Here is a 21,110-nt window from a genome sequence, read left to right as displayed (position 1 = left end):
TGTGAATGTATAACTTTGTGAATTACGTTTGTTGTCTTAAAGCCACATCATTTTCCCCAAGACAGCAAAATCACTACTACTCTGATCAAAGAGTACGTAGGAGTGAAACAATGCAACTATTCTTTCAATTTGCCTAATTTCTCAGCAAGCCAAATCCATCAGCAACAGATTTACAAATGAAAGATCATGGTACTTCGAGCCTGGCTGATCTGAGGTGCTATCAAGGACAAATTTATCCAGACGACCATCAAGTTACTATGATAACACCTGAAGCAGTTGTATAATCTTTTAAAAGAGCCTTATTTTAACAGATCCTGTTTTTTTTTTTTTTTTTTTTTTTTTGCTAGTTTGTTTTTTTAATGAAAATTATACTGAATATAATATAGCCTAAATATAAAAACAAATGTCTATATTCAATAGCTACTCAAAATCAGTGGACTAATAGATGGGTATTCAAAGAGACTGACACTGTGTAGGAGAGGTATATATTAGACAACCTTTGCTGTAAAATCTGCTTCTTAAAAGCAATGCAGCTCTCCCAGGCAGCAGATATAATAGAAAAATTGATGAAAAGAAGATTGAGGCCTTTTTCGTTCCGAAGCTAGTATTTATTAAGACAAACACCTACATTCTCCTCAAAAAAACCCATCTGCTGTCACTGTAGAATATTTTCTAGGAGCTCTTCTGAATAGTAGCATTTTGTATTAAAAACATTCAAGTATGACTTTCAAGAAAAAGTAATGAAAACTGAATACTGAAGTACTTGGAGAAGAGTCTAGTATATTCATTTCTGAAAGCCAAATAGTTATATTAAAAATTACCACATACCATCTTCTCACAAAGAACTAGGTCAGGCTCTTCAGAACATGGGCATAACTGAACAGCCAAAGCTAAAACACTTGAAAGACCAAGTTTTCCATTATTAGTAAAAACATGGCATACGAGCAGTAATCATGTTGAATCTTCTGGATGACTATCAGCTTTATGAAGAATTAGGTTTTCACATTTAAACTCTGTTATTGAAGAAAAGTCTTTACTAGCAATCATGTCACAATTTTACTGCTTACCAAGTGGTGTCGCCAGAGCTGGTAACTATTTGATTATCATCCAAGAAACGACAGCATGACAAGTATCCTGAAAGCAAAAGATGTTGATCAATAAAATCAGAGACTACTCTTTACACTGCATATTGACTTAAATGTTTCTTTTCTTCCTCCCCTGGAGGTGCTGTAAGATACTGCTACTATATGTAAAATACACCACGGACAATTTTTACATGGGAACCTCAGAAGTTTGAGACAAAATATATTTAGGCTCTCTACAGGCCATGCCCAATTCAACCATTACACAAGCACAGTAATACACTAGTATCAGCAAATTGATCTAAACAAACACAGAAGAGAATTACTGAAGTAGGGGGTTTGAAAATATTTTTTTTTTTTTCTTTTGGTACAAAGTGGGCAGAGGAGGAGAAGGGGAGAGAGAAAGAGATGCAATAGTGATGCAAACCTCTGAAATCCACTGGCCAACCTGGACGGAAGTACAGGTTATCTGGCACTGTACACTGAACCTAAGAAAGTGGATCTTTACAACATCCAGGAGGAACAAATGATTGAGACATGGACTGGATCATACAACTATTGAAAAAAATAAATGAACTACATTCTTGGAAGTACAAAGAAGCAAAGAATTATCTGAATGTTGTGAACTTTCTTTCTACTGAAGGACCAGATGCCAAGCTATCAACATAGTAACTCTGGTTACAAGATCAGCCTGTCCCAGCCATCTCTATGTCAGTGTGTTTTCTAAAGCACAATCAATTTTCTGAAAATTTAAGCTATGGCAAACTAGGAAAATTTGTAAACATCAGCTTCCAGCTATAGGCATTGTGCAATTCACCAAAAGAAAAGCAGCTCATTAAAACTGCTCCTTTGAGAAGACTGCACATGAATCGGTCAGGTCTCAAATGTATTCTCTCGATTTCCCTTGCCTTACAGTGACATTCTGCATAGTGTTATGCAAAAATCCATGTCTTACCAGCTATAAATACAGTGTATAACCTTAAAAAAAACATTAAATTGCTGGAATACCACAGAAATAATGCTCTTTTTATCGTTAAAGCCTTTTATATACATACACAAGGCCACACACTGAAAGCCAAAGCTCCCTGTGTCCAAAGATCATTCCAATTCTCCTTGCGCCCTGAAAGGGGTTTGTGTGGTGGGGAGAGGACCTCCTAATAAATCACCTTAAGTGGTCACATCACAACCACTACTATTATCTGGAGGTCCAATCAACATGCTTTCCCACACCCTCAACCCCACCCCAAGGGTACAGAATTCTTCTAAATTACACGATTCTTCTAAATTACATGAATCATACCACAGAAGAAAACCCACTGAAAGAAAATTAAATAGCAGTAAGCCCACTTTAACATACAGTCAACTTTTTCTGTATAAAAATTCATTAATGTACAACTATTTGTTTCTGGGTAACTTTAGTTTCCTTCAAAGAGTAGTCTTCATACAATTTTCTTTACCCTGTAACTAGAGGTTTGATGAGACAGAAAAAACAGCCAGACACAGAATCCACCTGATACTTTCTCCAAAGGAACCATTAAAGGTTTTCTCCAGAGCCAAGCTGGCAACCTCTAGAGTAATCCGTGTCTGTTTCTTCTGCTGCATTTTGGATTATGCTTTTTGTAGAAACAAAGGGACAAGAAAAATGATGCGCAGCTTCTCAACTGCAGCCTTAGAGATGAATCCTTTTCTCAGATTGCTGGAGGAATTACTGATTCCACAGAAAAAGCAAACTACTGATGTGTTTTGTAGGCTCAGTATTTTACTAGAACTCTATAAGATACAAGAACACACATATAGCCAGCATTTTCATTTCCAGTGGAGTTCAAGAAACACCCACCCACCTCCTACTCTTCCTCTGAAAAATTTCCAATCCCATTCACAAAAAAAAAAAAAAAAAAAAGCATGGGAATAAAAGCAAGATGTCCATTATCAGACAACATACAAAAGCAGTTCACACTTGGCAGGTGCTCATCTCCCTTAACTGCATTGTTTAGGAAGCAGAGAGTATCTTCAGTCAGCAATTTTGCTTTTAAAAGATAGTTTGTGACAATAAGCTTCTTGGATCAGAAAGAAAAAATTTCAACTCATCCCCTAAGCTAAAAACAAAAACACAAAAAAATCAAAAACCTTTGCAACTGCTGTGTTTCTCTAGTCCTTCTTACCTAGCTAGATGAATTCTGCTTCATCTGTCACTAACAGAACCTTGCAGCTGCTGTTTACAGCCTAATTAAACTGGCAAAGCCTACACGGCTACCCTTCTTGCCTCACTCACAAGGCAGTCCACCTTAGAAACAGAAACTTAAGGTAAAAATTAGGGTACTGTATTTTAGGCAAAAAGGAGAAAAAAATCAGTTGTCATCCAAACAGTTAAAACTGAGACAGTGTATAAGGCTTATGACTACCAGTGGCTAAGGACCAAACAAGTAATTCAAGGTACTTTTAAAAGCACCAGCATGACAGCTAGTAAAGCTGGAAGCAAGAGAAAATTATTTAGAAAGTTATTTAGAAAGCATGTTTTGTAATTACATCTCCCTTCTTGATGAATTCCATAAACACGGCAGAGGGATTAATACACGGAAGAGTTTGAACAACTTATTAACTAAGTCATGCTACACCAGGCACTAAAATAACATTTCAATGAAACTTGAATAGATTACAAAAAGAAAATCTGCACCATGTACTTAGGTAACTTAGATCACTGAGTAGGCACTCACCTGTGTGACCAGCTAGTTCACGGCTGACACGTACATTCCCTTCACGAGTTTTCAAGTTATAGATGGAACAGATGTTATCAAGACCACCACAAGCCACATAATTTCCAGAAGGAGCATACGCACAAGTCATGACCCAAGATGAACGCAGGGGAATAGCATGCACCTGAAACAGATACATTAAATCCTTCAACTGCAAAACAACTTATTCAGTACTTCCCTATCAGGAGGTTTTCATCTCCCTTTCTCTCAAGCCACACATCTTTTGGTCAAAAGCACAAGAAAAAAATAAATAGCTTGTAAGACCGAGTAATGATGTCATTAAAACCTTGGATTTGCCTTTCCTGAATTCAGTTTAATCAGCAATTTTGGTAAAAACTAAATGATTTCATTTCAGTGCTCTGATTACCATTGGTTTGTAACAGGTTCTATGCTATGCTATGAATGAACAAGTAAGGAAAATGCTACTCTCGCTGCCATTTAAATCCTTTGGAAATCCATTGCAAGCAATCAGACTTTGTATTTAAATAACTCCCCATGTTTCCTTGTCATTCTGTGCTCAACAAAACTTTATAAAAAATATTGAAACCAAACATTTTCTATCTTGTTAATTTATTGCATTCATCCTTCAAATTTGTTTGTAACATCTCTGAGAAAGGGATCATATCCTTATGTATATCGTGAAGCTCCCATGCAATATTCACAATCTTCTCACATTTCTGAAGTAAATAGCAAAAACTAGGGTCTGTTCCTCCACCGCTACAGTTAGTGGTGATGCAGCAGCGATCAACGGTTAGAGAACACTGTGCTAACAACATGACCAGATCGTTTGCAGAAGTTTTCTAACAAGGAACTACCTAGAATATTTACCTTGAGTCACTTATCATGCGGAAAAGATCTTTTTATGACAGCTGTGTTACTTCCACTCTGTGCTGCAATGGCCAAAAAACATCTGCAGGCTATCGTTCAAATGTTTTGCATCAACTATTTCCAGGTGCTACCCAGACAAATTTAATACTGTTTTAACACCAAGCTATTTGTTAGCTGTAATTCCAGGTGTTTTTTTGTTTGGTTGTTTAAAAACAGAGCAAGAACAACAAAACCCACACAACTCAGTCACTACTTCACTGAACCAATCTTGCCAACAGTTATGGAGGAGATGTTTCCAGCAGCTGAGGAGTTCCATCTCTGATTCTAGTAAAAAAAAATATCTGTCTGGTACCAAATTCTGATTCCATTCCATCTAGATAAGACAGCTGCTCTCTGCCTCTTGGTGATGCCATGCATTAATTAACATTTGTATCAAAGTAGGAGATACTAATACAGAAATAATGGTGCACAGTGATTATTTTAGCATCTTTCAGTTGTGTTACAGTCATTTAGAATATATTTACCCTCGGGTTAGGGTCAAAAAATAAAGCATGAAAGCAAAAAATGGAAACTTTTATTTTGCAAACAGTATTAGTAAGGCCATAGATTCAATAATTGACAGATTCTAGTCATCCCAGCTTTAGGAGTTACTACTGGAAGTGCTTGTTTCTGCTTCCCCTGTGTAGCATGCCATTTGCTTATGCACATTGGCAAAATTGCTTATAAGGCTCTGATATGAACTAAGTCAGGAGAATTTGTTCGAAAAAGTCAATTCCATGCTCCTGTGTCCCAGAGACTTAAGTATCGCTCCCAACAGAGGGGCGGCATGTAAACTGTTGCTAGCCCTTTTAACTGTAAACATAACCACTAAATACCAACCACTGTCATGTGAAAGTAAAAGTAATTCTCATCTGCATCATATGACTGCAGCCAGGAAATAACGACTCACATATTTCAGGTCTTTCAATCCTTCACTGCAGACAACAAATTAGCATGGCTATTCTTAAACCTCTATTTTTGTGCAACATCCTGATTACTTCTTGCTCTTTGTTGATCAGCGATTCTGTGGCATCAAAATAAATCAAAGCATTTCCTTGGACTATTTTGTTGTTTTCTGTTTGTGGTGCACATTTTCATACACAACACACTTAGGACACTGCTATACTCTTTAGTGGTTTAGAAAAGTCAAAATTTAGGCTTCTGACTACAGAAATAATGCAGCCAAAATCATGACAGATGATACTTCCTGCCTTCCTATTAACAACTGAATTATATAGCAACATACCAGTTAGTCTTACCTTGTTTGTAGTATAGCTGTCCCAAATTATAAGTTTGCCATCCTGGGAGGCACTAACTAGAAGCCTAGAGAGGAAACAGAAGGTAAACACAATCATTGCAGGAAGACAAAGAGGAACATATTTTGATGGCATTTGTCTCCACTATCAGAACTAAGGTACTTGAAACCATTTAAGTACAGCATGTCATTACTCAATTCTAGTTATTAGCACCAGAAAGATTATTTTGGATGTCATCAATTTTAAGTGATGAATATTGTGAAAATATGTGATGGGACACCAACATGTCCACATGCTCAGATTTCAGAAAGACAGTAGCCACATAACAAGCATCTCAATCATGAAAACCAAGGCAGAAAAGTCACATGGAATTGATGCTTGTGTGTTCTAGACACAGGCTTCAGATTCACTGAGTTTGGGAATCCGTACTGTCAACTTGTTTTCCCTTTTCCTGTTTGTAGAATTTTAACTCCTGTTCTAAGCTGTCCAAAAAACCTGAATCAATGTCAGCACTGAAATACAAAGGAAGTAAAAATGAAATGCAGTGAAGATATCACTAATGGAAGGGGTACCATTAGGAAGATTTTTTTTTTAGTTTATTTTTTAAATCAACACCTCGCTCCACACTCAGCAACTGTTTGACACAAGGTACTAGTTAATTGTTCAGAACTCTCTTACGTGCTTGTACTATGTTTAAAGATAAATAGGAATACTGGCATGAAACATCTGCTCAGTCTTGGTCTTTTCTAAGTAAATTCAGATACAATAGTCCAGTACAATATTCAAATTTGTTCCACACCTCTTCCTCTCTGACCATTTCCAGCTGAAAAGTGCAGTGCAATCACTGAAGTGCTCCAGTGGCTTTGCCTTTTTTTTTTTTTTTTTTTTGATCTTTTCTTGTAAAAAAAAAGAAAATGAAAGTAGCTCATACTGGCATCATTTAGCGTCTCTCTGGACTGAGTATTAGCAGTTAGCAAGAAGAATTTAAGGAAAAAAAAAAAAGAGGAAATGATAAGACCTGCTGTATCTCCACATTTCCTCAGAATTCACAGGGTACCACAACTACATTTTTTGGGCAAGCAAACATAACTGGCATTCTGGCAACAAGTTTATTCTCATGAAAAGAACATGCAAGTCAGGAGGAAAAAAGTGATATTAATAGCTTCTGAATTCTTTCTCTTGGTTGCCTAAATTCTCTTGGAACTAGTGGTTCCTAGTGGTAGAACAGGTAAATAACAGTTCTGTGCACTCAACTTTCCAAAGCACAGTGAAGCCCAATGATCCAGTTCTGTAACACTAACACCCACCTGGAATCAGTCCCCCAGTGCATTGCATAAATTTTAGCCAGGTGTCCCCGGAGTGTTCTTCTAGTGCGCATTTGAATTCTCCCCACTGGGTCAATATTGGCTGTGATCTGTAATTAGAATTGTGTCATACCCTCAGTTCTTGACTACACAGTTCCAAGTAACACATCGTAAATAATCACATTTAAATGAGCATTGCAATGTAAATCAGGCAGTGCTACATTTTGAATATTGACTGATTTTTAATGCCTAGTAGTTACTTCATTTTATGAAGTACTTGCTTATTTATCAAGCAAAAAGATCTGCTCTAGATGTAGCCTATCGCATGTATAGAAACTATCCGAAACTACTTTCTTTTGGTGGTATCTTCTTAGACCTCTAAAACTTCAGATCTGTGATGGAGGGTGTTTCTCCTTTTGGATATTTTTTTTCTACATGGCAGTGGAATACGTTGGGCTTTAAACATGCCTCTACTTTTGTTGGATGAATAACTTGCTTTCAGAGCCAGACAACCTTTCCTTCCAAATATTGGAATATTAAATTCAGAGTACTCCTGTTTTATTTTAACTTTTGGAAGATAAAAGCAAGATCTGGAATAAGCGGACAGCAAAGTGAGGAAGTAATTAGTTTAGCCATCCTTTGGCTGTTAAGTTTAACATAAATAAGTTCTCCAGCCTGGAGAAAAATACCAGTTAAAACAGCACACATTTCCAGTAATATGTAACGAGTACACACCACAACAAATCCAAGAGTTTACAAATTTGTTTTATGGATAAAGTTTGCATACTTCTTGTGTCTCCGTGTTGCAGAATTATTTAGCAAGAGCATTTGAGCAAGGGTCTCTGCTTCTTTTCAAAGGCCATCAGAACAGTTCAGATCTTAAATGAACGGGTAAAAGCATTTCCCTTACAGAACTCCTCGTGATGGACCTCCCCTATTAGTAATACTGAGGTTGGTGGGAGTTTTTTTTTTGTTTGTTTGTTTGTTTTTCCAGTTTGTTGGACTTTTTCCTGCATACTTTCACCCTGGAAAATTGTGTGTTCAACCTGGAACACTGTACCTCACAAACTAAGATATACATTCACATTATGTTGGTATTACTCTTTTTTACTTGGTATTCTGGTGACATTTTAAACAAATGAACTGCCAATCATTTCTGTATCAACACATTTAAATCAGACACATGGATTATTAACAAACTCTCAAGTAAACAGACTGAAGTAGGCAGGAAGAATAAACTGAAACGTGATATATGTAGAAAAATAAGCCAATACTAGCCACCTCTGCCAAAGACATCTGCAGCAGTCTAAATTCTCCCCAGATTTCAAGCTTTACTTCACTTATCTTTTTCCGCTGTATTTCCTTTTCATTAAGGAGACCGATTCTCATTTAAACTCTTAAATAAATGCTTACCTGAGCCAAGGTGGCATCTGCACATGCTTTTCTAGCATCCTACAACAGAAGAAAGAAATCAGAGGAAGTTCTACACATTTATTTGTACTCAACTTCTGTTTTGTAAAGTTAATCAAGTCCTCACAAAATAGGGTTCAGAGAACATTTTGGCTTGTTATCCAGAGAGGACCCATCCTAACCCCAGCATGAACATAACATGACAGACTGCTGTCAAAATATGCTGAGCATTTGAAACTTCCTTGTCATGAAACCTATTACCCAACAAAAGATTCCAGACATAATGAAATGCAGCACTCACTATGTTCCATAAATAAATAATGAATACAGAATACAGGAGATGCATCCATTTCTCAAACTAGTTAGCTACACAAATTACCCTTTTGTTAGCAAACTGTCAGACAACAGCACCTCGCTTGAACAGAATCAGCTCAGAGGGGTCATCTATTTTAGTTATGTGAGATTTTTCAATTTCAACTCTAAATAACCATAATCATTTTAAGCAGATACTAAAGAGAAACAAAGCCTTTCCATTACAACCTAAAAGCAGTACAGAAGAGTTAACGACACTAAGTGTACAACTGGATTTTTTTTTTTCAGACGAATAGTAGAAAAACTATTAAAGGGAAAAACAAAAAATTTGGATCTTCTGCTCAGCAATATTGAATTTCCTTTTCCTAACGTGGATCTGATGCAATCCCATTTGCTTTCTAGCCGTTTGAATCTCTCTTTACCAGAAAAACTGATAAATCAGGAAGAATCTGACAAATACTCAATGTGGACTGATACAGATGAGACAAGTATATGCAACTGCAAGGGAGAAAAACGGGGAAAACAACAAAACTGCTATCTGAAAGCATGAAAATCTGAGAGAAAAGTTCCTGAACCATAGAAGGAAGTAGAAAACACATCTAAGAAAAAGAAAACAAGCTAAGTAACTTCAAATTTGCTGTAAGAACTACTGGGTAATAGAATAGTTTTCCAGAGGAAATGCTTTGGGGCTTTTTGTTCAGACTTAGTGGATTTGTTTTCTGCTTAGGAACACACACTTCAGAGAATTATTCCAGGCTAGCAGTGGGGAAAATAAATTGAAGAGGCTTGTGCAGATATTCTGTGAAGTGCACATGGTTTTGTAGTTATCAGCACCTGCCTGAACTCTGCTCGAGAAGCACATGCAAACATCCTCTCTCTGTGTGCATGTGTGCACCCACATGCGCATCTGTGAATATGCAAATCCTTGTACCAGGACTCAGTTTAAGCTGTAACCAGCAATATGCATAGTTGCTTGAAAGAAGCATTAAACAAAAACTAAAAGCAGCGAAACAAACTGTCATACTAATAAACTGATTTATGCTCATTTCAGGTTGAATGCTACTCCGTAATAAGAGCGCTCTTGCTTGTTTTCATGCAGTAATACACTATATTCTCTTTTTCTATACAGCTTTCACGTCTGAAGGGGCTGGGATAATAAATATAGTTGTAGAAAAAAGCCAGTACATAAACCCATTAGACTAGTCTCCAGTCCTAGACTGCAGACTAGTCTCCAGTCCTTTACTGTGCGCCTCACTGAAGTTTGCATTCTCAGTGGAAATGGGACTTCAGAAATCATAGCCTTAGGTTTTAACATTATAATTTTTCTTGGAACATGGAAACTCGTGCTTTTAGAGGACAAGAAGCCGTAGAAGTGCCTGAGTATCACATTCTCCCCATAGAATGTTACAGGAAAAGAAAGGATGCCTTGTTTTCACTCTTGGGGGAAATAGTAACCACCAGAAAAGAGCCAGTGTCTGGGTGAGATGGCTTTACACCTGTTCTAAGTTAAGTTCAAATCAAAGCCTCATGAATTTTGGCAAGGATACACTTCAGTTTTAAATTGTATTCACGTGGTGAACATGCAAATACACTTTGAACAACTACACTGACATACGCTAAGCAAGTACCTTATGATCTTGCCATGGACAAATAACTGAAGAACTTTTGGCAAAATCTGAACCAACACAGCTAGCTTTAGACAATTCTTACCATCTAAGGAACCTTTTTTTTTTTTTTTTTTTCCCCAAGCAAGGAGAAACAGGCAGGGAAAAAGTGGAAGGGTGTGAAGAAACTTGTCAGAGAACAGGGAGTTCATGTCTTGGACTACGCACATTGCGTGTGAGTTCTGTCCCTACTTACTCCACTGCCATGAGAACAAATACTCAGACTTGTAAGCATGGTACTGCAGCACACAGATTTCATTCTGTGGAGTAAGAGACTGGTAGCATTTGGTACCAGTGACAAATCTGAGCTTTGCAGTCAGTTTAGACGCTTCCTGTTGGCTGGCTAGCCAGAAAGCAATAAAAAAGATACCTCCCATACACTACAAGTTTTGAGAAAGGCTTGAGACAGAAAGGGAACAATGAAGGCATGTACTACAAACTCAGCCTGAGGCAGACAATAATTCTACTTAGTTTTGACAACTCCTAGATTAAAGACTAGGACTTCAGAACAAACACAACAGCAGAAAGAAATTTTATTTGTTTCTATTGTTGTACTGTATCTTCCCAGATCTATGCAACAGATCACTACCAGATACGACTGGCTATTCAGAGAACAGATGCTTCAGACTGATGGAAGGAAGATGCAAGAGGGGACAGGAAAGTGTACCAGACATAACCTTAGCCAGAGTCTAGCCAGTCTACTAATTAAAATCCTCTGTCACAGCCTGTATTTCAGAGCTTGTCTTGAACATCTCAACCTATGATGCACAAAAACAACCAATAGTTTTTTTGTACAGGATTTTTTCCTTTCAATATGTAAGAGCATTGTTACCATCAACCTACTTCAAAGAACAAGTTCCTAAAGAATTTCACAGAAGGACATATTAGTTATATACAGAGAAATCACATGGAATAAGAAATAACTGATAGGCAGTTTCAGCTGTTCAGTCTTTGACGTCCCTCCTACAGAAGCATGAGACCTCAAGCAAAGTCTCTGTGAATCTCAGCATCAGTGAACATTTAAAATTGGTCTGTACTAAAATCATTTACTATCATTGAATTAATTTTGAAAAATGGATCTAACTTTGGTCTGCATACGTCATGCTCCCCTTCACAACTAATTACAATACTGACAACATACCAGTTCATGTTACATTCCATAATACATTTTTCAAATTAAAACTAAAACAAATGTCATTTGGACTACATAGTCCTTTTAAATAAATAGACTGTTTTCCCTCTACTTCTTTTATTCAGTAACAGAAAATGAGCAGACACCATCTATTCAGAAAGATGTACTACATTGCTATAATCTTCATCTAAATACTGCTATTTCACAAGACAGTCCACAGATACAGTTTATGTAAACCTTTAACCATGCTCAGGAAGTTTTCATCATCTTCATTCTTCAGCTTGTTTTCTCACAGGGTTACTGGAAGTTTAACAAGGCATATGTTTTTGAATTACCATTTAACTATTTAGCGCAAGGTCAATATCTGGAACCTACTTACTGCCCCAAATTTGTTCTTTGAAAACACTTGAAAAGAGAACGTGAAATAAACATCCCAATGGAAGGGAAAGAACTGTTACGATCTGGCTCAGAAAATTTTCAGTAACTGTTCATTTTAATCTAATACATTCTGTGGATTTGTGTAGCTATCATTTCCTGAGCAATATCAAGAACCAAAAATTAAAGTAGTTCTATGTGCTTGCACTTTCTAAATATCCATGACTAACTTGAACACTGTGAAAACATCAAGCACATCAGCTTAATACATCATTTCTTTCCATCTCTGCCATCCTCAAGATTCACAGTACAGATGAACGATGATTTGTGTAACAATACATACTCTGATTTGGTTTTTCAGTTGCTCAGCCTCCTGGCGTAACTGGTCAAGCTCACTCATTTTCCTGTGCTAAAGGTGTGCTTCGCTGCCACCTCTGAGACAACCGGAAATCTGAAAGACAGGTGACAGGAATGAGAATTAGTAGAAGTCACAACTTAAAATTATGAAAGCAGACAGTCCTTTCATTTATCTCAAATAGTGCTTTAAAAGGGCAGTGATTGGTTTATCAGCATTGAAATACAAGTGATTTTCCCTGAAAACTCTTCACAATACGGTGTTAGCACAGAGCATGCTTAGTTTTCCAGACACAATAAATAAAATACAATTTGGACTTATCCTTTTTCTTCCAGGCTGCTCTTTTTGGCATCTTTTCTTTCATTCATATTTTTATGTTTTAACTTTGCTTGAACTCAGTTTTACCAGCAGATAATACAAAGGTTAAACACAAAATTCAGGTATCTCTGTAGGACTTAATAGAGTAAGGAATCCCACTATCAAAGAATAAGAATTGGAAGTATTTAGAGACTGACAGAAGCAATTGCAAAAGGCTGTAAAAAGGCCTTTTTTGAACTCTGTCTGAAACATGGCAGTTATAAGAAATGCTGTTCTGACATCTGTATAGAAGGAGGTAGTTCATTAATGTTGTCCAAGTTTGTACTTGTAAATTACTAAAACATCACCCTGAAAGTTCCCAGACAGAATTCTGACATTAACGTTTTGTCAGATTTTTTTTTTTTTTTTGAATGTTAGGGTGATAGGAGTTTGAACAATTACTGCCAACAGCCACCTCTTCCCACCAATACCCGATTTTCCTAGCATTGGTATGTCCCGGATTACTCACTAACGTATCGCTCTGTCACTGTACTCTGCAGCCAAAAACATGAAGGCTCAATAAAGCAATCATCACTGACCCCTCCCAAATATTCCATATATAGTTCCTCAATAATTGGACCATTTTCCCATACAGGTATCACCCAGTATGTTCCAAAAAAGATGCTGGCATTTTCACACTGTCAAAATGTTGGCATTCTCACTAGTGTTCTATAATAAAACTAATCAGTACCTAAACTTTTTTATTTAAAAAGCTCTGCTTGACATCAATACAAAAAGCTGAAGAAGCAGCATGCTAATAAAGTTCACATTTTACTGTGAAACAAGGTATTGGATCCATTTTCAAATACTACACAGAGTACCTAAAGTTTATAAAAATATGCTGCCGGTAGTTATTTGAGAACATTAGAACTGACCCTTTACTATTAAATAATGAAAATGCTTTGCTAGCAGTTTTACATATTATTCTGTAAAGATCTAATCAGCTTATTTATCTTTGCAAGCATGAGGGTTTTTTTTGTGTTTTTTTTTTTTTGTTTTTGTTTTTGTTTAAAGCTCTTAGCAGTCCTTCCCAAGGGGAAAGACGAGGATAACTTCCAAATTTTTACCTAATCAGAGTAGGAGAGAACATACTGTGAAGGCAAGTTAAAGCAGTAGAGCAAACATCACTATCTAAGAAAACAGTTTCAAGAGCTAAAGCTTTGGCATTCCCTAAATAGTGCTATCCCACACAACCAGATACAACTCCAAGCTCTCTTTGCTAGTATACTGAACTGAGGACCTTTAGGAATTTACAAGCCTTATCTTGTCATATAATCATTTACAAATTTACACTCTTGGCTGAAACCCCAAATATTTTAGAGAAGCAATTTCAGTTAGTTTGTCTCAAAGCCTCCATTCGTTCAACTTCAAAGCCCTTCACTTTATTGTGAAACTAGGTCTCCTTCTCTCTTCTGCTTCCAGGGTCATCTTTAAGCCCTGTTAAGATTGCTTGCTCAGCTTAGTCCAAAATCCAGTTAAGACAAAACCTGTCAAGAGTGTTTTATTATCCCCTAACCACCTTTATTTTGAATGTTTATCTGTTTCTCAAGATGTTTTGTTCCTCGTAAATTTAAGACAAAACACCCTACAGTTGGGTCTGCCTGCAGTTTCTAAGCACAGGCTCATGACAGTCTACAGCTCCTATGTAGTCCAGCCCTACTATGGACTAGTATGAACTACTTCTGTCAAAGGAATTAAACTATTTTAAAAAAAGAAATTGCAACTAATTCCCAGATCTTTCAGCTTTTTAATATCTTATTTCTGCCATACCCTAAGTTAATAAATAGCCCCATTCCCACTAAACAAATACCAACCTCTCCAGGCAGAGTACCAAGACTTTAAAGATGGCATCACCCCTATTACAGGGAAGGAAGTTCCAATCCAAAACTTAAATGTTCTGCTCAAGGTCAGAACAACTCAATGACAGGATTAAGATAAAGATTTAGGACACAGAATTCCAGCTGCAGAGTTGCAGGTAATTACACTGAAGATTTACAGGCAGCTTTACTTAAAAATATAATAGGGTGAATAATCTAATGTCAGTCAAAGCAGTTATGTCCTCCTGCATGTAACAGAAAGCTTAAAACAATGCCAATTTATTTTTACCAGAACTTGTGCGCTATGCAATAAAATCCTCTCACAGTTAAGTAAAAAAACAAACAAACAAAAACCATCTTTGTATGTAACAGAAAGAAGGCTAAGGAGATGAACGCTAACCCTAGTAAAAAAACAAACAAACAAAAAAAAAAACATTGAGAAAGTTCACTTGACAGAAACCGAACCTTGTAGTTTCATTGCGGGTCATTTGCATACACACAGGAGTTCAAACCATGTCAGAGAAGCTTATTTCATGCTTGTGCCTCATTGCTTAATACTGCATGCACAGATGGGCACTACAAGCGGCAAAGCCAGAGGAAGCAGCCCAGTCGTATTGGGTGTTTTCTGACCAGTGGTAGCACTGAAGCAGCGACGCTGATACAGACATGTAAGAAACCGAAAGGAAATCAGGCACAACCTGCAGTTGATAGGATGGCACAATAACGTGGGCAGATGCATGCCTTTCTTCACACAAATAAACCTTGCATTACATCTTGCAATGCCAGTAACTGAAAGGAGCCTCCATTCCCACCTCTCACATCCAATTCAAGACAGCACTCTGCACCAGGACTCTGCCTCCATTTCCTTTGCACTTAATGGAAGAACAGAACAGCCCAAACCCCTTCAAAACCCCTAAGAATAAAAACAAACAGAACCCAACCAACAAGCGCCTTTAGCCAGACATACGTACATGGATCTCAACTTCCAGTCACTTGCTAGGACTCATACATCAGTATTTGCTGGATGACGATCTGTAGCTAACTGCCTATAACCCTGGAAGTTTTCCAGACCTGTAATACCATGTATCCACAGAAAAGTATGCAAAGCGAAGTTAAATACACTTCCACATCTGATGTTCTAAGTTAACATTTCAGCATTCCGAGCAGCTCCAAACTCTGAACTGCATTTCTGACACGGCATCAATAGGAATTGTTTAGACCCAATTTCCACATTCTCTTTGTAGTCTTTGTTGCTTGAACATCAACAGGAAGTCCTAATTCCTGCCAACTTGCCTGGACTCACTCACAGTAAGGAAATGAAAATCCTAATGAAGCCAAGGGCATCAAAATATAGGAGTGTTCTGAAGCAGACCGTAAAATTTATGGGTCAACCAGCCAATCAACTTGGCCATTTCCCCACTTCTTTTACACTAAATTTTATGCAATTAAATTTATGCCAAAAATACAAGACCCGTGGTTTTCATCCTCATCAGAATTTCTGGACTAGCTGTAGAGTAAATCAGCAGAGATTACTAGTACCCAGCATTAAAAAAGAGAAAGAAATTACAACCTTTAAAAGAGCAGGAACAGGTAAGGTCAGTTAACTGTATGGGAAAATATTTTAATCTATTGACACTCTTGATACAAAGGAAACATTTATACAGATTTATTCATATTACAGACCGAAACAGCAGGAACTTCGATAAAGGATTGAGGCTCACCTGAAACATGCACAATTTAGCATCACGGAATAATACACTTTTGCTCCTTAGCATGTTCTAACAGCATTTAACTACATTCTAAAATAAGGTTTCCAAGAGAAACTGTTTGATAAGGACGATGCTTCTATTTCTAGTGTTTTGAAGGAAGTTACTTAATTTCCAAGTCAAGCCAGCCTCGTGCCAGAAGTCACTACTTAAGTTCCACAATCCTCTTTTCTAAATTATCACCACAGATGTGAAGAAATAGGTAACAGTCAAACTCACGCTTACCTCACTTTCCTTTGAATATGTTACTGTGTTCTTGAAGGCAGGCTTCTCAAGAATAACACGTTCACTTTGCTGAACTCACTCAAGACCTTTCCACAGGCTGAAGTGCTTAAGTGTCTCTGCTCTAAGCCTAATAATTCCCCCTAATCTTGTTGACAAGTGTACCTTGTAGATAATTCTCTTCTTGCTAGGGACAATCATATGCGTACTTGCAAGGCAGTTTACTACTCCTCACCACTCCAAATAACAAGTCTCTAATCTCTTCTTACAAGTTACCTGCAGAAGAGTCACTTTCCCTGTATCCCACCTAGGAAAACCAAGCATTGTCTACAGCTAACTTGTTACTCTTCATACATTATAAACTTTGCAACTCAGTTACGTCAAAAGAATTTATCACATCACTCATCTCAAATTTAAATTTTCACTTTTCTCTATGCCACACAAGACAGGCAGTCAATTATATATTGAACAATACAATATTCTGCACAGAATCTTTGAAAAAATAAAAAACTTTATGAAATCTACAAAACTTACAAATATTTCCTGCAAACAGAGATATGCTTAGGATACCAGTGTAACAACTCTCATTTAAAGATAAAGGTCAACCCTCAGAAAACAGTGACAGTACAACAATTAAAGGGCTAAGGAAGAGCTCAAACCCACTCATTTCATTGCTACAGCTTTAATATCCTTTCCAGATCTCAAGCTGTTTATACAATGAAGCCAAGTTACTGGAACTGAGATATCATTAATACCATAATTTCTGTATGTAGGCTAATGCTTACCTCTACTCATCCAAAGTACTGAGTTCAATGAGTTCCAAAGAGCTCACCCAAACACATATCCTTGAGTTAGATGAGTGGGATTTTTCTCTAAAACTACCTGATAAGAGCAATGAAGCAAACCTTACAACATAGTTCATTTTAATTTTCCTTTCCCACACCATTCCTATAGAAAAGATGGAACATTCAGTCCTCTCCTAAATGTCCTGTCCTATGAACAACCTCCACAGATTAAGAGACCACTGATTTCTCAAGTCACAGCTAAGTCAAATATTTAGAAAGGTCTACCCCTTGAGTACTACCTAACAAGTAAAACCATCATGACATTGTTGAAGTGAAGTCTGGTAACACAAAGGAAATTTATATCATTGAAGCATTACCCAAGTATAGTCATTTCATAAGGGTAGCTAAATCAACTTTCTCACACATGAATACGCTGTCTGGTATCTGTTCCCTCAACACCCTTCCTGATAATACACATCACTCCAGTATGTATGAAACAGCCAAAAAAAAACAAAAAAAAAAACAAAACACAAAACATGTATCACTTGTGAAAACAGAGCCAAAACTTCACAGCTTTAACAGTGACTTCACATTATGCCTACCCAACAGTCTCATAGCAGGTCATCTGATTAAAAGAAGCTGTGCTAATCTATCTGATACCATAAATCCTATTAGTAACATGCACAGCAGCTTGTACATTTTCACAATGACAAAGGAATCATATGCAATCCACTGATAGTTCCAGTGTTTTGGCATCATATTGACTTTGAAAAGCTGTAGGTTTTTATTTTTGTTATTTAAACCAAGTACATGTTGATTTCTGTTTGACTCTTACTCCACAGAAAACACAATAAATAAGATCAGAATCGCTTGTGGGACAAATTTGTGGTGTTCACTCTACCATTTGCATGTTCCAAATAGAAGACAAACATTTAGAGGTGCCTTCTGACCCAAGTACACATCTCCAGATATAAGAAAGGGATAGGATCACAAGCTTCTGGGATAGAAGCTTTATTTGAAGGAAAAAAGCATGTGCTGGATAGCTCATAGACACTGGCTTAGTACAGCATGCTGGTCAAAACAGAACAAAAGCTTACACAGAAAATAGGACAGAAAATACTGGCAATATCATAATGGCATCATGTAAAGCAACAGTTTGTCCACACCTGGAACACTGAGTTCAGTTTCAGCTTCCAGACCTCCAAAAAAGAACACAGAAGATGTCTAGGGTTGACCAACGTACGTAATTAGAGAACACCTCAGGAGATGGGTTAGCTTGCTGCTCCCTTGCTGAAAAATAGCGGAGTATCCAGTAATGGAAAAAAAAAAAATCTAACTGAAAAACTCCTTTCTATTCAACACACAACTAACCAGTAATGCTCACCATAGACTAAAGGGCTTCGCAAGATGCAGAAACGTTTTTAGTTAATAGTCTGGAAGGTAATGAAACTTCCACTTTTCCAAGAATATTAGTAGCAATTACACAGAATATAAACTCTGAAACTTCTTGGTTCTGCTTTAATACAGAAAGACTAAAAAGAATCACAAAGAACCACTTCACTAACAAGAAATTTGGCCTTGTTTTGTCAAACATGGCTGATAAGTAATTTTTCATTCATGAGAGAATAACTGTTCTAATCATCTTATTTATTACAGTTCCCTGCCCCACTGAGATGAAACAGTTTCATCTGTGGTCTCCCTCTGCTTTGCCAGTTCCATTTCTGAAGGCAGGCAGGCACTAACATCTATTATTTAGCAAGTTTCCTGGCCATTTTAAAATCCTTCCTGTTGACATAAGAGCACGCATACTACAGTAGAAAATAGGTAGACTTGCACAGACTAAGAAATAGCTAAAAAAACTGGTTAGCCACTTTTTAAAAATAGTACAAGTTTCTCAAGCACTAGAAAAAAAGGAACTACCTTATTCTTCTACTTACATTTTCTCTTACTACAGTAGAAAGCCAACTTCTGCTGTCAAACATGTAAATTCTGAAAAGAAAAACATCAGAATGAGTCCAATGATTAAGAAATTGCATCAATTTCCTAACAAATTTAGCAGAAATTCAAATACTATCAAGGCAGAGATATTTTTTGTTACTTAATGTGAACAGCTGGCTTATGTTCATGAAGAAGAGGTTACTGCTTCAGTAATATTAACATAACCAAAAGACTTGCTCAAGAAGTTTTTAATGTTCTTTTTTAAATAAAACTCTTGCAATCGTCAGATCACTAGTTCTTCCCTCTGCTAGGAATACAGAATTCTCTACTGTTACAGTGTTTAGGGTTATGACAGAACACGGTCTCACTCATACAGCACTGGAGTTTTTCTCTGCTGTACAAAGCACCCTGCAAAATCTACATTTTCAAAGCACTGAAAGGATTTCTGCTCAATACTGTTCCTGAGGTATGCTTGCTTTCTAAGCACAGTTAAATATCAAGATATCTATTTTATCAAAAGAAGTTACATAAACCTCCTACTAATGTGCTCAAGTGAGAGCACAACACACTTCCCTCCAGAAGAGCAACAACTTCTAACCACAGAGTATATGAAAGAGTGAAAATGGACATATTAAATAACTAACAAGCACTCTGAAAGACGGTAATAACACAACATACAAATTGGCTTCACAGCAAATTGAGAAGATTTCAAGAAATTTCCAACTTCTTCCTTTGGCAGCACAAAGTAATGATTATCATTCACCCCATGATTTGGACTGTTCGCAACTACGCATACATTGGAAAGAGCTGGGATCTCTCCTATCACAGAGCAAGACAAGGGCCCTGAGTCACGTCAATGGAAACCTGAGTGTACATCTTCAAACCCACTGCATCAGGACAGCAAAAGATGATTTTAAGCATAAAGCAAGAATAATGAATCAAAGTAATCTTAAATCAGAAGGCCAGTCTACAACCTGACATACTTTACGCTGAACCATTTACATGCAACGCAAGTTTCTGCTTTTTACAGTTCACTATTAGCTGAAAAAATTACCACCTACTTCAGTGCTCGGTATGGAGGTTAAGCTACTTAGGATATGGGTCATCCTCATCCAAGCCCATTTATAGATGAACAGGTTAGTACTGCGATTATGAAACTCCCAGCATAAGCAGTTTTGCTTGTTACTGCCAGAACACCACACTTCCAGACATAAAACAGTAACTCACGCTTGGAGGCCAAATTTCTTCCCCCTCCCTGCATCCCTAAGGAAACAAACATGTCTGACATGGCTGTTTTAACATCTGAAAAAAAGATCCACAACTCATCTTCCAAAAGTTCACAGGGTAGTTTACCCACACTGCAAACATCATGAAATCTAGTGGAATTCCAAGAGAATTACCTGAAAGATCAACAAGTAAAATTACACTGGAACAGCACATAGAATACACAAGAGCAAAGGCCAAAACACACACCATTATTGTCCTGTGTTGCACCCTCATTAATGTATAAGTGTTGCAGATTTCATATGCTTTCTGAAACAAACAAAAAATGCTACTTTAAGCAGCCTGCAAGAAGAGTAAGGAATTGTAAAGCAAACTTTTCCAAATTCAGTTTATTTTGTTTAAATCAGGTTAGATTTTCACCTAGGTATGCTGAAAGCATCCTTTGATGCCTGCAGAATGCAAGCCCGGCACTCAGATATCTTCAATTCTAC

The 21,110-nt window shown here is 37.1% G+C and overlaps 1 protein-coding gene across 4 annotated transcripts in view; it reads right to left on the bottom strand.

Annotated features, from left to right (window-relative positions):
• Nucleotides 1-21,110, bottom strand: part of GNB1 (G protein subunit beta 1) — a 44,695-nt gene that overhangs the window by 6,831 nt on the left and 16,754 nt on the right. For 3 of the 4 annotated variants that reach the window (XM_084300052.1, XM_084300055.1, XM_084300053.1), the window contains exons 2-8: nucleotides 19,395-19,446; nucleotides 12,499-12,606; nucleotides 8,676-8,714; nucleotides 7,266-7,372; nucleotides 5,962-6,025; nucleotides 3,797-3,959; nucleotides 1,068-1,134 (exon numbers count right to left, since the gene is read on the bottom strand). In XM_084300052.1, the coding sequence (XP_084156178.1) occupies nucleotides 1,068-1,134; nucleotides 3,797-3,959; nucleotides 5,962-6,025; nucleotides 7,266-7,372; nucleotides 8,676-8,714; nucleotides 12,499-12,555 (497 nt within the window). In that variant the 5' untranslated portion in view covers nucleotides 12,556-12,606; nucleotides 19,395-19,446. The remainder of the gene's footprint in view (nucleotides 1-1,067; nucleotides 1,135-3,796; nucleotides 3,960-5,961; nucleotides 6,026-7,265; nucleotides 7,373-8,675; nucleotides 8,715-12,498; nucleotides 12,607-19,394; nucleotides 19,447-21,110) is intronic. The other variant, XM_084300054.1, reaches the window with a different exon arrangement.

Source organism: Netta rufina (assembly GCF_964035555.1).
Source record: "Netta rufina genome assembly, chromosome: 22".
Lineage (NCBI taxonomy): Eukaryota > Metazoa > Chordata > Aves > Anseriformes > Anatidae > Netta > Netta rufina.
The sequence above is the reverse complement of the archived record's forward strand: the minus strand, read 5'-3'. Positions and strand labels throughout refer to the sequence as shown.